The 15,273-nt window shown below is 43.9% G+C and overlaps 1 protein-coding gene across 7 annotated transcripts in view; it reads left to right on the top strand.

Moving 5' to 3' along the window:
* CAMK2D (calcium/calmodulin dependent protein kinase II delta) overlaps positions 1-12,824 on the top strand; it is a 210,055-nt gene extending 197,231 nt beyond the window's left edge. For 5 of the 7 annotated variants that reach the window (XM_045537384.1, XM_045537381.1, XM_045537379.1 and 2 more), the window contains 5 exons: positions 3,331-3,406; positions 7,229-7,323; positions 8,953-9,181; positions 11,056-11,150; positions 12,354-12,824. In XM_045537384.1, the coding sequence (XP_045393340.1) occupies positions 3,331-3,406; positions 7,229-7,323; positions 8,953-9,181; positions 11,056-11,122 (467 nt within the window). In that variant the 3' untranslated portion in view covers positions 11,123-11,150; positions 12,354-12,824. The remainder of the gene's footprint in view (positions 1-3,330; positions 3,407-7,228; positions 7,324-8,952; positions 9,182-11,055; positions 11,151-12,353) is intronic. The other 2 variants (XM_045537383.1, XM_045537382.1) reach the window with 1 other exon arrangement.
* The last annotated feature ends 2,449 nt before the right edge of the window (positions 12,825-15,273 follow it).

Genomic DNA, 15,273 nt, shown 5'->3' with positions numbered 1-15,273 from the left:
GGATCCCTCGTCTGCGCAGTTCACAGTAGGGTCCGCGCTCCTGTGAGAATCTGGTGCTGCCCTGATCGGACAGGAGGTGGAAGTTATGCGGTGATGCGGGTGATGGGGAGCGGCTGTAAATACGGATGAAGCCTCGCTCACTCACCTGCCGCTCACCTCCCGCTGTGCAGCCGGGTCCTAACAGGCCACGCGCTGGCACCAGCCCATGGCCCTGGGTTTGGGGACCGCAGAGCTAATGTATATTTCCACAGTGGTTCGGAGATTAAGAGACGGCCAGATATTAATACACACGATGTTTCTAATTCCGTATTATGCTTACGGGGGAACACAAAATTTTCAGAAACGTCAGAAAGTGATGCTGAACTTTTTACACTCTGTCAACTGAGTCTTAGCCTAAGGAAGCTCCGCCAATGGCACTCATCTTATGCACGGTTTTTTTCTTCTTCTTTTTGTTAGTTTTTAAAAATGGACAATGTTTTCTACACTGTAGTTTTTCCTATCAGGCATCTATCAGCCTAGAAAATCTGTTAGCTTTGAATGAAGATTCCGCATGGGGGGGACGTGCTGGTAGCTACATTTTCGTCATGTCATTTTCTGAGTTCGTCACCAATGTCCTTGGTGTTCCAGAATCGGGTCAGCTGTCGTGAGCTTTTGCCAGATGTTCATACTGTTGAGACCACAGACAGATGAGTCACCTATTGCCTAACTAAATTAAGCTAAAATGTGTCACCAGCAGCACCCGGATACATAATTACTCCCTACCGCCACTCTGTCAGCATGGTTTGATATTGCGTGGACCATTGATATCTATCAATCAAATGAACAAGGGCACCAGAAATGTTCTAGATGGGTGTAGAAGCTAGGAAATCCCATGTCATGCTACTTTTACATACACGAAAGGTAATGATGTCACTAAATATGAATTCTAACCCGTAGGGTGATTTTGTTATATAACAGATCTTGACGTTGTTTGAAACCATTTTATGGGCAAACTTAATCCCATTTTATAAGACAGTCTGTGATTTGTATTTGTTATGAGATAGTCTCATATAGTCTCAATGAAGTAAAATTAGGTTTCAAGAACGTTTATTTTTAAATAAAGAATGGCACAGCCTGGGTGACCTGGAGTTTGAAAGTGAATGTAAGCATTTAAGTTTGTGGTTAAAATCTGCTTAATGAAGAGCAGATTCATAAAATATGCAAACTGATTCCTCTAATCAGTAAAGAACAAAACCCAGAGGTCAGCTTTTTCCACAATCAACAGCAGCCTCTCTGCCCCACTAAGATAGATTGGAAGTGCTTTGAAATCAAGAAAGGATTATTAGTCTCAATCGATCAAGTCTACAACCTTTTTGAGTTTTTTGTTTGTTGATTTGTTTTGAGACAGGATCTTGCTCTGTCACCGGGCTATAGTGCAGTGGCCTCACCATAGCTCACAGCAACCTCCAACTCCTGGGTTCAAGAAATCCTCCTGCCTCAGCCTCCCGAGTAGCTGGGACCACAGACACGCACCACAGGACCGGGATAATTTTTCTATTTTTAGTAGAGACGGCCTCTCACTCTTCCTCAGGCTGGTCTCAAACTCCTGAGCTCAAGTGATCCTCCTGCCTCAGCCTCTCTGAGTGTTAGGATTACAGGCGTGAGCCACCCCTCCTGGCCAAGCATGTATTTTATAAAACAGCTGTCCCCAACCTTTTGACAGCAGGGACGGGCTTCGTGGAAGACAGTTTGTCCACGGACCAGGGTCAGGGGCATCAGGTGTTGGATTCTCACGGGGAGCAACCTGGATCCCTTGCATGCAGTTTGCAGTGGGGTTTGCGCTCCTATGAGGTTCCAATGTCCCCGCTGCTCTGATGTGGGGCCGGGCTCGGGCGGTGATGCCGGCGACAGGGAGCAGCTGTGGGTGCAGCTGCCTCCTAATGTGCAGCGCGGCAGGGGGAGGGCTGGGGACCACGGTTATGAGAGACATTGACACTCTGGGAGGCCGAGGCAGGAGGATCGCTTGAGGTCAGGAGTTCAAGACCAGCCTGAGCAAGAGCAAGACCTCGTCTCTACAAAAAATAGAGAGAAATTAGCTGGACAGCTAAAAATATATATAGAGAGAAAAAATTAGCCGGGCATGGTGGCGCATGCCTATAGTCCCACCTACTTGGGAGGCTGAGGCAGGAGGATCGCTTGAGCCCAAGAGTTTGAGGTTGCTGTGAGCGAGGCTGACGCCACGACATTCACTCTAGCCTGGGTGACAGAGCGAGACCGTGTCTCAAGTAAGTGAATGAATGAATGAAAGACATTGAGCAAAACTTTTTAAGGGATTAAAAAAAAACCCAACATGTTCTGTGTTCTCAGGGAAGTTGTAATGAGGAAGACACACACACACACACACACACACAGTGTACAAAGTTTAAGAAAAATGCAAAACAAGTAATAAGGTGGTTTAACTAGAGAAGGTGTCAAGGTCTAGCACGGGCATAAGTGCCAAATGCACACGCTGCAGGCGTTCCCAAAAGAGAAAGAACACTGGAGGGAGGGAGGTGGCATTAGAAACAAGTTACTGAATAGAAGGGATTCGAGCGAAACTGTTTATATTTTTAGCAGTTGTGGGCTGGGAATAGAAACGAATTGTGACTGTTGGTGCATTTGACAGCTGTTCCATCTTTTACCTGTCTACATGTACAGTATTGACATGTCACCTCTCCAATTTGCAGAGCTGACATCTGCATATGATGGCCGGTCACAGCGCTGGCTTCCTCTTCTGTAGGGTTAGTTGAGCTGAATACTAAGAAGATGCAAATAATCATAGAACGTCGAGTGTCTCTGTGCTATATTATCTTCACTCTGAACATAAACATATACGGCTAGAGAGCAACGCTCTTTGAGATTATCATTTTTAGTTACATTTGTTAATGGTGAAGAGAAATACGTTTACAAATTCAATCAAGTTGGTTAAAGCAGTAAGACCTAATTTTAAAAACATAGCCCTGACCTTTCAGATGCCTGTTTGCTAACAGTAGAGAGTGGCCGTGCTTCCCAAATGTGACCGTACCCAGGAGTCACTCGAGTGACGTTCAAACGCGTATTCTGAATCTGTAGGGCAAGAGGGAGGCTTGCGAATCTATGTTTCCATTGTAACAGCTCTAGCGAGGCAGGTGCTTCTAGTCTGTGCACTTGGAGCAGCAAGATTTTGCAGAAGGTAACACCACACTTACTTCTATAAAGGACGCATCTTAAATATTAATACGCTGTTTAAGGGAAATAGCAATGTTATTAGAATAATATTTTATATGGCCTTTGCCTTTTTTTTCTCACCCACCTCTGTATCTTTGCCTTTAGCACGAAAGCAGGAGATTATCAAAGTCACTGAACAACTGATAGAAGCCATCAACAATGGGGACTTTGAAGCTTACACGTGAGTCGAGGACATTTAGTTTGCTTTCATGCATAAGGCAGATGTCATTTTCTATATGAATGCATTCTTAATTGTACCCGAATTCATGTATATTTAACCCCAGCTTTGAGATGTTCGCAATAGTTTTATTTCAAGGTGTAAATGACTAAGTTTCCCCAGGAGAGAAATGAATATATTTAAGATTTCAGGCTGGGCGCGGTGGCTCACGCCTGTAATCCTAGCACTCTGGGAGGCCGAGGTGGGACAATTGCTTGAGGTCAGAAGTTCAAGACCAGCCTGAGCAACAGCGAGATCCTGTCTCTACTGAAAATAGAAAGAAATTAGCTGGACAACTGAAAATATATATAGAAAAAATTAGCTGGGCATGGTGCCGCATGCCTGTAGTCCCAGCTACTCGGGAGGCTAAGGCAGGAGGATCTCTTGAGGCCAGGAGTCTGAGGTTGCTGTGAGCGAGGCTGACGCCACGGCACTCTAGCCCAGGCGACAGAGCGAGACTCTGTCTCCAAAAAAAAATTAACGACCCAAGGACTGGAGGTTTGTTTGTAGACGTGAAGATGAGTAGGTCCAGCAGGTCTAGAGGAGAGGAGGGCATTCCAGGCAGAGCGATCCATGTGAGCGAAAACACGACAAGCAGGAGAGCGCATAAAATGTGCCTTTGCTTTAAGAAGTGTTTTCCGTCACAGTTCTGCAGAGGTGCTGGGACAAAGAAAGAGATTAGGAGACGACATTGGACGATGCCTCTTTCTTCAACCAGTACCGCTCAACCGTATCTGCGTCTGTTTTGTGTGTTTGTCACTTAAGGAAAATTTTATTTGAAGAAGGGGTTCTCGTGCTTAAAGTTTATAAACTACTGGATCATAGGGAGTAGAAAGGAAATTGTTTTGCTCAAGTGAAAATAAATCATTCAGTTTAAGAAGGGCATGAAGCCGTATTGCACAGAATATGTGGGTCAATAAGTTAGCTATTTGGGGATCAAAATCCACCTAAGTCTTTTCTTTCACTAGACAATTAAATGAGTTCCACTTGAATGATAGAGTTAAATCCAAAAAGTGATTGAATCTGATCTCTGGTTGTAAAGATCTAAGTTTGTTTTATGATTTTTTTATTTTATTTATTTATTTATTTATTTATTTATTTATTTATTTATTTATTTTGAGACAAGGACTCATTCTGTTGTCCAGGCTAGAGTGCAGTGGCATCATCACAGCTCACAGCAACCTCACACTCGTAGACTCAAAATGATCCTCCTGCCTCAGCCTCCCAAGTAGCTGGGACTACAGGCACACACCACGACTCCTGGCTAATTTTTCTATTTTTGGTAGAGATGGCCTCTTACTCGTGCTCAGGCTGGTCTCGAACTCCTGAGCTCAAGGGCTCCTCCTGCCTCAGCCTCCCAGAGTGCTAGGATCACAGGCGTGAGCCACCGCGCCCGGCCATATATCAACTCTTTAACATGACCTAATAAAGTATACTTGGAACAAAAGAAATAATAAAAAATGGAGTTTAAAAGAACACTCTTTATTGTCAGAGAAAGCAGTTTCCTGTTAAGCAATTGTTTAGCTCTGTGCCATAGAAGCTGCTCTTCTTTATTCTTTTCGCTGGTATAACTTCGTTAGACATATGGTTCTCCAAAGAATAAGAATATTCTTCCTAAAAGATCTTTTGCAATAGCATTCCCCAGTGGAATGGGCAAAAGTTGCGTTTTATTGTTGTTTTTGGTTCAGGCACGGGGAGCAGTTGTAGCCAGGCGGAAGTGGGGTCTTTCCTATGTTCTTACACAGTTTAAAGTAGGGTATTTGAAATAATGAAAGAACTTGGTATCACATCAGTGCACTAATTTTTTTTTTGCGTTTGGAGGTCTATAATCTGGCCTGATTTTGTACTTTTCAGGCCCAAAGATAATCCAGCAAGACTTCCATCTGGGAGCTTTTTGGGTGGTGGGAGGTACTAGCATTCTGGCTCTGTCAGCGGGTTCTCAGAACACCTGTTCAGAACACACCCACCCACAGGTCAGATGGCAGCTTGGGGAATCGTTTATTAATCCGAAGGCTCTTACAGGAGGTGGACAGCCGGACAGGAAGGAAGGAAGGAAAGATGGTGAAAGAAAGAATACATGAACAGACTTTCAAATATATTGACTCTTTTTATGGCTGGGTAATAAACTCCATTATAATGGATTTTATAAATGACGTTGGTGCGATGTAAGGTCATAAGAAATTTTGGTTGACAGATATTGACAACCAAAAACCATGTTTATAGAGGAAATAATAATCCCTGACAGAACAAATTCCTGTTGCCATAGGAACACTGTTCTTCCCGTTTTGCTCCTTAGAAAGCAATTATATATATTTGACTTTAAGCTTAAAAATACCTGCCCGGCAGCCAGTCCGAGGTGAAGTTGATAATCCCTACCCCATGCCCCGCCTTCAAGGCTTGCTTTACCACAAAAGACGACCACTGCGATTTCTACTTGAAAAGTATTCTTTAGAAAACACCAATTCCCCATTCTATGAACGGTACTGCACTTGGAAGAACCACAGTGAGTCAGACTCTTGAAATTTGTATTTCTGTTGCACAGGTAGGAAATTTTGCCTCTCAAATGTGGAATTTCCATATGAAATTAGCTGTGGCCCCCTGTTCACTGTGTCGTCCTTTGGGGCAAATTAATACTCAGTCCACCGTCCTTTGATGTATACACCTTTTACCTACCTGTGACCTCCCACTAGTTCTTCACACCCAGATCTTGTCACCTTCTCTGAGAAGCCTAAACCTAATCGGGACAGGCCCAAGGAGATATTTCCTCATTTCCAGGGGCCCCAACACCCAGCCCAGTGACCAGTGCTCACCGCATTGCACAACCGACCGCCATTCTCCAGGCCACTCACTGTCCCCTTGCCGTCCCCCTCCTTCCCGACGCCTGCCACGGCCCTGGAAAACTCTGACTCATTCTTACCAGCTCAGCTCAAATTTTCTTTCCCTCCTAAATCTTTCCTGTCCCCTATCTATAAGTGATCGAATGTTTCAAGCACTATGCATTCCCTTCTATTCTAGTATGAATTACTGTGCCATAATTGCTTGTTTGGAAGAATAGCTGCCACAGCGTAGGAGTTTAACAATTCTTTCCTGAATACATTTCTCCAAAGAAAGCCCATTGGATTTCTCAGAATTTTTAAAATCGTGCACCCCTTTGTTGAATCTGACTTTTAGGATTAAAAAGAAAACTTGTGTGTGTATTTGAACCTGCTGTTCATTTTATTTTAAAATTAAACCCAGCTTAATCATGGTGGACATTGCCAGGAAGCATAGGATGTGATACCTTCCTTCCACTCTATTAGAACAGAGATGTCTGACAGGCACATAGAAGGTGTCGCACATCAAAAATTATTCCAAAAATAGTTCATTTCAGAACCAAAAATGGTTTTGTCGGATTTGGAGAGTGTCTTACACTTGGATTGTAGGACTTGGAGAACATTTTTAAAAAGTAATAAACCTAGGTCAAGAGTTAGAAAAACTGGGGAAAACTGGCGAGTTCACCTTGGAAATAAAAAAGTAGAAATTTTAAAAAACAGATTCCTAAAATATTGTAGATTATCAGCTGCTTGAACTGGTTACTTTGTCCTGTCAGGGTTCTCTGCAAAATGCCTTTTTAGAGTCTTCAACCCACCTTGCCAAGGTCTAAGATAGAAATTTTATGCTTTTAATGTTTTTTTTTAGAGGCTCTTTCCCTTCATTGACTGATAAATAAAAATGTTTACGCAGGAAACAACAAAATACATTAAAGCATGTATTTATTGCTTATTTTCATTACTTTTCTTCCTACAGAAAAATCTGTGACCCAGGCCTTACTGCTTTTGAACCTGAAGCTTTGGGTAATTTAGTGGAAGGGATGGACTTTCACCGATTCTACTTTGAAAATGGTACATTTATTCTTAATTTAATAACATGCCTTTCCAACTTCTCTTTGAATTTTCCCCAACTTGCAGAGTCTTTGGCTGTTTTCTACAATGAGAATTTTTACCTCTGTCCAGCGATTTACACCATATGATTTTTTTTATATTCAAAATGGAAAAAAAAAAAAGACAGGCTTAAAAATTTTAGTGTGTTTTTAAAAATACCGACTCAGTAGAAAAAGTACTGTTGATTGAATACACTCCACATATGGCCCAGTGACTGTATAATATGTGCTATAAAATGAGTTACCAAAAAACATTATTTCTCATTTTCATGAAACTATTTATATTTGAAAAAATAAAAGGAAACACAGCATATGCCGGAATAGTCGACACAGAAGAGGCTTTCAGGCGTATTTGGTGCTTATTGTCAAAGTCAAATGTCAGTGAATGCGAGTAATCGGATAAATATTTCAAATCAAATTGCAAGAATTTTAGTGATCCCAGGGGACACTGTCACATTCCAGAGAGGGTGACAGAAGAGTCCCTCCTGCAGAAATCTTTCAGGTCATCAGAAAAGCGTAAACCAGGAATTCCCTTTACCCTTTTCCTTACATCTGATAACGTTAGACATTATGTTGTGTTTACATGTTGCATAAAGTGAATTCACTATTTTTGCAGAGAGCTCTTGTTCAGTTAAAGGGAAATTGTGCTAATGATTAGAACTACCAAGCTCAGGTTCAGTAATTACAAGCATTGATAAGAACGTCTGCCTCGGCGTGGAGTTGAGAAGTCTGGAATGAATGACCCTTCCTTGTACACACTAGGCACTTACAAACAAATAAGCAAACAGGACTATTTAGTAAATTCACTCGGACAGAGCTTCAGGGTAGCATTTCATGTCTCCCCCCACTGACTCTCAATCAACACCCGCCCATCTCTGGTAACAACTCGTATCTCTCGGTGTCGAATGACGAGATCGGGCAGCTACTGTCGTCACCAGAGGTGGGAGCCTCAGTCCGAGGGAAGAGCTGAGGGTCAGAACCAGGCTGGTGCCCAGCACCACATTGGGGATTTGTACCAGGTGGTCACAACCGGGCTGTCACAGAATGGACTCTGCAACGTGGGGAGTCGCAGGATGAGATGCAGAAACCAGTTCGTGCTGCCAGCAGCCCTTTTTAGAGACGGTGACCTCCATGCTTGGTACTTGGTACATTTCACTCGCCCCGTGTGTTTCACCAACCGGCAAACACAGACCCTACCATGTGGTCTCCTGCCAGCTGCCCCGCGGGTCCCTCCATGAAGACAGGAGCCACCTGGTGCCCCGGCCAGGCCTGCCCCAGCTCTGTCCCTCTTAGGGCTTCTGTTGCTAACCACTTCCTATGATAAATAAACACATCCCTCCAGCTTTTCCTCCAACCACTCAGCATTTCTAGGGTAGCGTACAAATCTACCCGTGAAGGGAATCCAAGGAAATAAAGACTGTCTCCACTTTGCTTTTCCTGTTACAGTAATTGATGAGTGCCAATAGTTAGTAGATCGATTGTTTCCGTAATGAGGGAACGAATGGCACTGCGTTCAGTGGCCCCAGCTGAAGCTGTTCTGGTTTCGGTTGACCCGGAAACTCAGTTCGGCCCGTGTCCTGCTCCCTTGCAGCGTTGTCCAAAAGCAACAAGCCGATCCACACCATCATCCTGAACCCGCACGTGCACCTGGTGGGGGAGGACGCGGCCTGCATCGCCTACATCCGGCTCACGCAGTACATGGACGGCGGCGGCATGCCCAAGACCATGCAGTCCGAGGAGACCCGCGTGTGGCACCGCCGCGACGGCAAGTGGCAGAACGTCCACTTCCACCGCTCGGGGTCACCGACTGTGCCCATCAGGTACCCGCTTTTGCTCACACGCAGCACCCGACACCCCCGGGCAGCGCCTGCCGTGTCCCGCGGTTGGGAGCCTGGCGCGTGGGGCTTCGTGCCAGCGGTCGGTCACGCGGCTGGAAATAGACGCCTTTGCGGGAAAAGGCGACAGATCCCCGGGGAGGTCAGCCAGACACCCGCCACGGGGCGGCAGGCCGGAGTTTTAGAGAAGCAGGGCCCGCCCGATCAAGGCGATCCCCTGCAGGGTTAAATCCGGGCATTCGTGTCATCAGACAAGATATTTGGGACTTCACTTTCACAGTTGGCAGAGGAGGGGGATGCAGGAGGAGAGCACAGGGAGGCGTTTCTAGAATGGCCAGCGTGTTACCAGGGGCTGCATTTCATAGGCTCTCCATAGATATTAGGGAAAATGTATAAAAGACAGCATTTAAAAGCAAATGTCAGGCCGAGTGCAGTGGCTCACGCCTGTCATCCCAGCACTCTGGGAGGCCGAGGCGGGAGGATCGCTCGAGGTCAGGAGTTCAAGACCAGCCTGAGCAAGAGCAAGACCCCATCTCTACTGAAAATAGAAAGAAATTATCTGGCCAACTAAAATATATAGAAAAAATTAGCCAGGCAGGGTGACACATGCCTGTAGTCCCAGCTACTCGGGAGGCTGAGGCAGGAGGATCGCTTGAGCCCAGGAGTCTGAGGTTGCTGTGAGCGAGGCTGACGCCAGGGCACTCACTCTAGCCTGGGCAACAGAGCGAGACTCTGTCTCCAAAAAAAAGAAAAAGAAAAGCACATACCAGGTATTATGGCGTCTTTCTCACCTCCCCACTCGACCTCAGGTGCTGCGCTTGATCTCAGCGATGTCAGACAGATATTTATTGCCCGCCTGGCGGTGCGTCACCTGTGCCAGAGCCAATGTGAGGGACAAGACATCACCCCCAAGGAGTATATATGCTAGTTTAGAAAGCAGCTAATTGTTGATTGCAAAGGAAAAGTAAAACTGTGTAAGAAAGTTTGTAATCAACTTCAGAGTAGTGTGGGATGTTTGTGACAGTTTGGAAGCACACTGCATGCATAAGAGAGAATTTTTACACAAGGTCTTAAATAATGAGTGGAATTTGGAGACATAGAAAGATAGAAAAAACACAGGGAAGATACAGTCCAAGCTAAAGGAGAATCATGAAGACAGGTGCGGTGCATCGGGTCGTTGGTTTCATGCGAGGGGACGTTGTGGGTGAGGAAGGCTGGCTCCAACCAGAGTAAAGGGAAGTGGCGGAACATTGGTGGCATCAGTCGAGTGGGGTGACATGAAATGAGAGGGAAGTGTAGATGGAGTTAGGGGGAGTGTGGCCCACTGCGATCTCCCTCACTCTCACACCAGGGTCCCCTGTCAGCATCTGGGGCGTGGAATGGGGACCCAAGTTCATCCAAACAGCCACTCGCCCCACTGCAGGGGATCCACGCTCATCTCTTAGTTTGATAACACAGCACCGTGGTTTGCAGAGCCCTCCCGTACGGCCTTAATAATTCTGTAGCACTGCTGCCTTTGGAAAAAGTGGGTCAGTAAGAACGAAAGCCAAACCAAAACAACAACAAAAAAATAGATTGAAATTCATTCCAAAAACAATAGCTAGGTAATAAAGACACAAAAGGAATATGAAGATGATGAGGACACTGGTTTGTTTGTGTGTGTGTGTGTGTGTGTGTGTGTGTGTGTCGTGTCCCAGAGATGTCCAGCACAAGCTGCCAGGGACTAGAGAAGGGACCACGTTCAGACAGTAGCAGAGGGTGACGTTTTTCTGGAGTCCCCTGAGGTGTGGACGGGCTGCAGCCTATTTAAGAAAACTTCATTTTATGCCAAGTGGCTTAAATGGGGCTTTTCTTAATAGGCCACCCTGTATTCCAAATGGGAAAGACAACGTCTCGGGAGGCCCCTCTTTGTGGCAAAACATCTAAGGCCTGAAAACCATTCCCATGTGGTCTTGTAAGTAACACCCTGCCCCGAGCACTGTGTGACCGAGCGCTCGGCTGCAAAGCTGCATGGCTCGTTCTGTTCCTTTGCAGGATTTCCTCGCGCGCGTTATAGTCCATGGAAAACATGCAAGGTCTTGAAAACGCACAGCAAGTTTGCATGAACTCTTGAGCCTGGCGCTCAGCCCCGTTTGGTAGCATAGCCCTTTATTTTAAAGGCAGAACTTTTAAAGAAGAACTTTTTTTTTTAACATACGGATTGTGCCATTTTAGAATCTTGGTGGTCTCACAGCAAAAGGGAATTATATTTGGGTCAATTCAGACAACTCTCAATTACCCAGACCTCATGGACAGTAAGCTTCCGGATCCTCTCGTGCCTTACTGTGTTTTCAGAGGTTGCAATTCCTATCAGCCTTTGGCAAAGGCGAATAGGCACATTAATTGGCTGTGCGTGACTGAGTACGATGGCACTTGGCCATGAGCGTGGGCCACCGGAGGAAGCCAAGCTGAAATTTAAAATCCACCAAGTGGGTATTCCAGAGGATAATTGAAAATGGACTGTAATTAACTTCATGCCTGTGTTGTTTTGATGATTTGTTTCTTGCACTTGGGTTAGGAGCATTCGGCTATGTGTGGTGCTGTTGTGAATATTTGCCCCGTTCAAAGCACTGAACCTTATCAGAGCTCCAGCTGTTGCTTTGAAGACGGGAGCCCTCCAAGTAAATAAGAGCAATCAGGTTTTCTCTACTTTAGATGCTGTATTCCTTGTTAAATTGACTTCTAGGTTTCATTTCCCAAGGAATCTAAGTAAGAATAATGACAAAGGCTAAGGATGAATTTGAACTTTGAGTCTATTTCGGTTCACCCAAACGATCATTTTCATTTATTAATTTGTCTAGCAAATACGAATGCTTAAAATGTATATTTAGATCTAATAACGTGATTGAAGCCTGTGTCCCCTGTCTCTTTATTTTTAGCTTTGCTTAGTGTGAACAAATAGATAGTTAATACTGATTTCTTATTTTCATATTGTCTTTGCTTCACATCTTGGAATTTTTCTTGTAATGATCGCAAGCAAAGATCTCTTACACACAGTGTTTTCCATCTGTTTGTTAGCTGTGTTATAAAATTGCAACCTAGTCGAAACTATGGCAAAACAATTTGATATTTCATAAGACAATATAATTCATTTCTTCCTCCCCCTTTTTCCTTTCAGCTAAATATCCACAGTGCCACTTCTGCATTCTCTGTTCCCGAGGCACCTGGAAGGTGATCCTGGGCCGTCCTCTCCTCCTCTTCATGCATGTTTCTGAGTGCATGAAGTTGTGAAGGTCCTCATGTCACGCGTATGTGATACGTCACCTTATCCTGTTCCTTCCTATACGTTGTTTACACTTCAGCTCCGGGGATGCTCCATGCAAACTTAAATCGCTGTTGGCGGACAATAGGGGGAGGTCAGACGAAAAATTCCACAATATTCCAAGTACAACTATTCACCAAGTTTCTCTGTTTATGCCAAGACTTAACAGACTTAACAATCATTGTTTTCTGAATGACAGTTTGTAAGAGAAATGTAAATTTTTTTAGAACTCTTTGCTGTTAATCTGTTTTGGTTTGGGTTTTTTTTTTTTTTTTTTTTTTAAACGCAAAAAATATATACCTTCAGTTTCCTGGTGTGATCCTGGTTGAAGTGGATGATTTTTCATTGAAAGCTTTGCTGTTTAACAGCTGAAGTGGGTTGATACGTGGGCAAAATCACCTACGGATGTAGAAGCAAGACTCAGGTGGTTTGGTATCATCTAAAGCCACGTGGTTTTTGGTCAAGCTATGTAAACTGGAAAAATTCACATCATTTACAAGTTTGATCACTTTAGTGTATACTCACACTGTTTTGGTGAATTTTCTGCATTGAAATTTTTTTCTTTCTCAAATCTGTGCTCTGTTTTCTTTATTTCATTTATTTCCTATTTGTTGCTTTTGTTTGCTTCCTTTTTTATTTTTCTTTTGCTCCATTCTTTCCTTTTTTTTTTTTTTCCTGGCTGGGAGTATATGAGAAAAGAATGAAAGTGAAATTTGCAAAATGAGGCTAAAATAGAAATCAAGGCCTTTGGGGAGTAGCTAAACTAGCACTGTTGATGATCTTCAAGGGCCCACCAAAATGTCAAGACTTTAAAGGTTTTCCATTCTGCTTAGGCTCTAGTTTGGACTTAGATGTCCTAATTCTGTTGGAGGTATTCAAATTGTTTAAACTTAGGGTCAAAGCAGATAAGTTGCTCCTGTAACTGCAGTGTCTTACTGATGGGGACAATTGCCAGGAGAATGCTAAGTTGTTAGTGGAGAAGGATTTTTGCAAATGCACTGAATTCCTCCTTGTGGAATGCAAGCCCCCCGCCCCCCCCCCCCATCATCACTGGCTACTTTTCTAAAGTTAGAGAACCCTAGGAACGTTTTCCCTTCTCATAAGTGTTTTGAACTTGATCTTTGTGACTTGTGCTTTTTCAGCTTCTCTCTTGAGTCAGAGTATCATTCTCTTCCTCCAAGGAGTGAGGATTTCTCCAGTTTAAAACGAAAAGCAAAGGGAAACTTCCTGGGTTTTCTTCGTGCTTCTCATTTGTTCTTTGTTGATTCAATTCCGGCGAGGCTTTTTCTCTCCCCTGAACTGCTTTCTAGTGCATGGAATCTCCGTCCGCGTTACTTTAACGATAGCAACTCACTGTCCTCAGATGCCCGTTTTTAAAGCAGAAGCAAAAAACAAAAACAAAACAAAACAAAAAACAACCCTCCCTCTTCTCTCTCATATCACCTTCCTGTGTTGATTACTAATCACTTTAGATATTATTGCTAGTGGATGTATGATAGATGGGTCGAAGCTTTTCTGATAATTATTACACAATTTAAAACAATATATATTTAAAATAAACATATACAGTAAATGTATTGAGCCATGTTAACCTGCCAATGACATCTGTGAAAAAGTGACGGCCTCATTTTTCCCTTTTTAATTTCTTTGACCTTTTTGTGAAGCGGCTACACGTGGCATACCTGTATTTTAAAATAAATAGGTGTAGAGTGTTTTGGTTTTTTTTTTACACTTTTAATTTAGCATGTGGTGCTGAATATACCGTAGATCAAGTTTGTCTTCCGCACTCAGACGCGAGGACGTTGTGATTTGTTCTCTCCACCACAATTGAATTACACCTTTGTTATCTTCTGTCATTTTGAAACACTGCAGTTTACCATGGGACACTGTATATATTTCTTGCCATAATGGTAAATGACTGATTGATATATTTAAGAGTTAATAAATTTGTGATTTCTGCTGACACTGAGTCCATCTTTATTTCTTAAGGAGAGGCACCGTACTGAGGCAGGCAGGGCCTGGCCAAGGCCCAGTGACAGTTTGCCCTTGGTGACAACGGCAAGTTAATTGTTCTCTATGAGCAAAACAGTGGTCTCTCCCGGGAAGATGTTGCCTCATGAACAAATCAATACAAACCTCCTGGAAAAGCAGACCTAGTTTTGCCCACATGCTTCTAGAAGATTCTTAGTTTCTCAAGCGACGTCAGATCCATATTGGAACTCACCCGGCAGCTCGGCCAGATCTGGGGCTTCAACCCTGCTCTGTCTGCATCTGTGTCCCCAGACTCGCTCTGGAAAGATCGGCTGGATAGAGATTTTTTTTTTTTAAATCCTCTCCTAAATATAAAATGTCCACAGTAAAGGACAAGCTTAGAAATAAGGGGCAGTGTGCGTGGTGGGGTTCAAAGCATTCTCACTTCCGTGATACTCTGGAACTAACTCTTCACAACTGAAGTTACGTTTGGAAGCTACATAGAGATTTGTTCAAAACCTTCAAATATTTTAAAGAACCTTTTCTCTCTGCTTGTGTGCACACTGTGTCTCTTCTCAGAATGTATCTGGATTTTTGTTTCTTTTCTAGACTGTGCATCAGATGCAGGTTGGAAATCTGGTGATTTGGGAGAGTTAATTATTCACCATCTTCTAAAATGTGCTTAGTGGGCCAGGCGCGGTGGCTCACGCCTGTAATCCCAGCACTCTGGGAGGCCGAGGCCAGAGGATCGCTCGAGGTCAGGAGTTTGAGACCAGTCTGAGCTAGAGCAAGACCCCATCTCTAC

The sequence above is a fragment of the Lemur catta genome, chromosome 26 (assembly GCF_020740605.2).
Source record: "Lemur catta isolate mLemCat1 chromosome 26, mLemCat1.pri, whole genome shotgun sequence".
NCBI classification, from domain to species: Eukaryota; Metazoa; Chordata; class Mammalia; order Primates; family Lemuridae; genus Lemur; species Lemur catta.
This window is presented reverse-complemented; position numbering and strand designations above follow the sequence as displayed.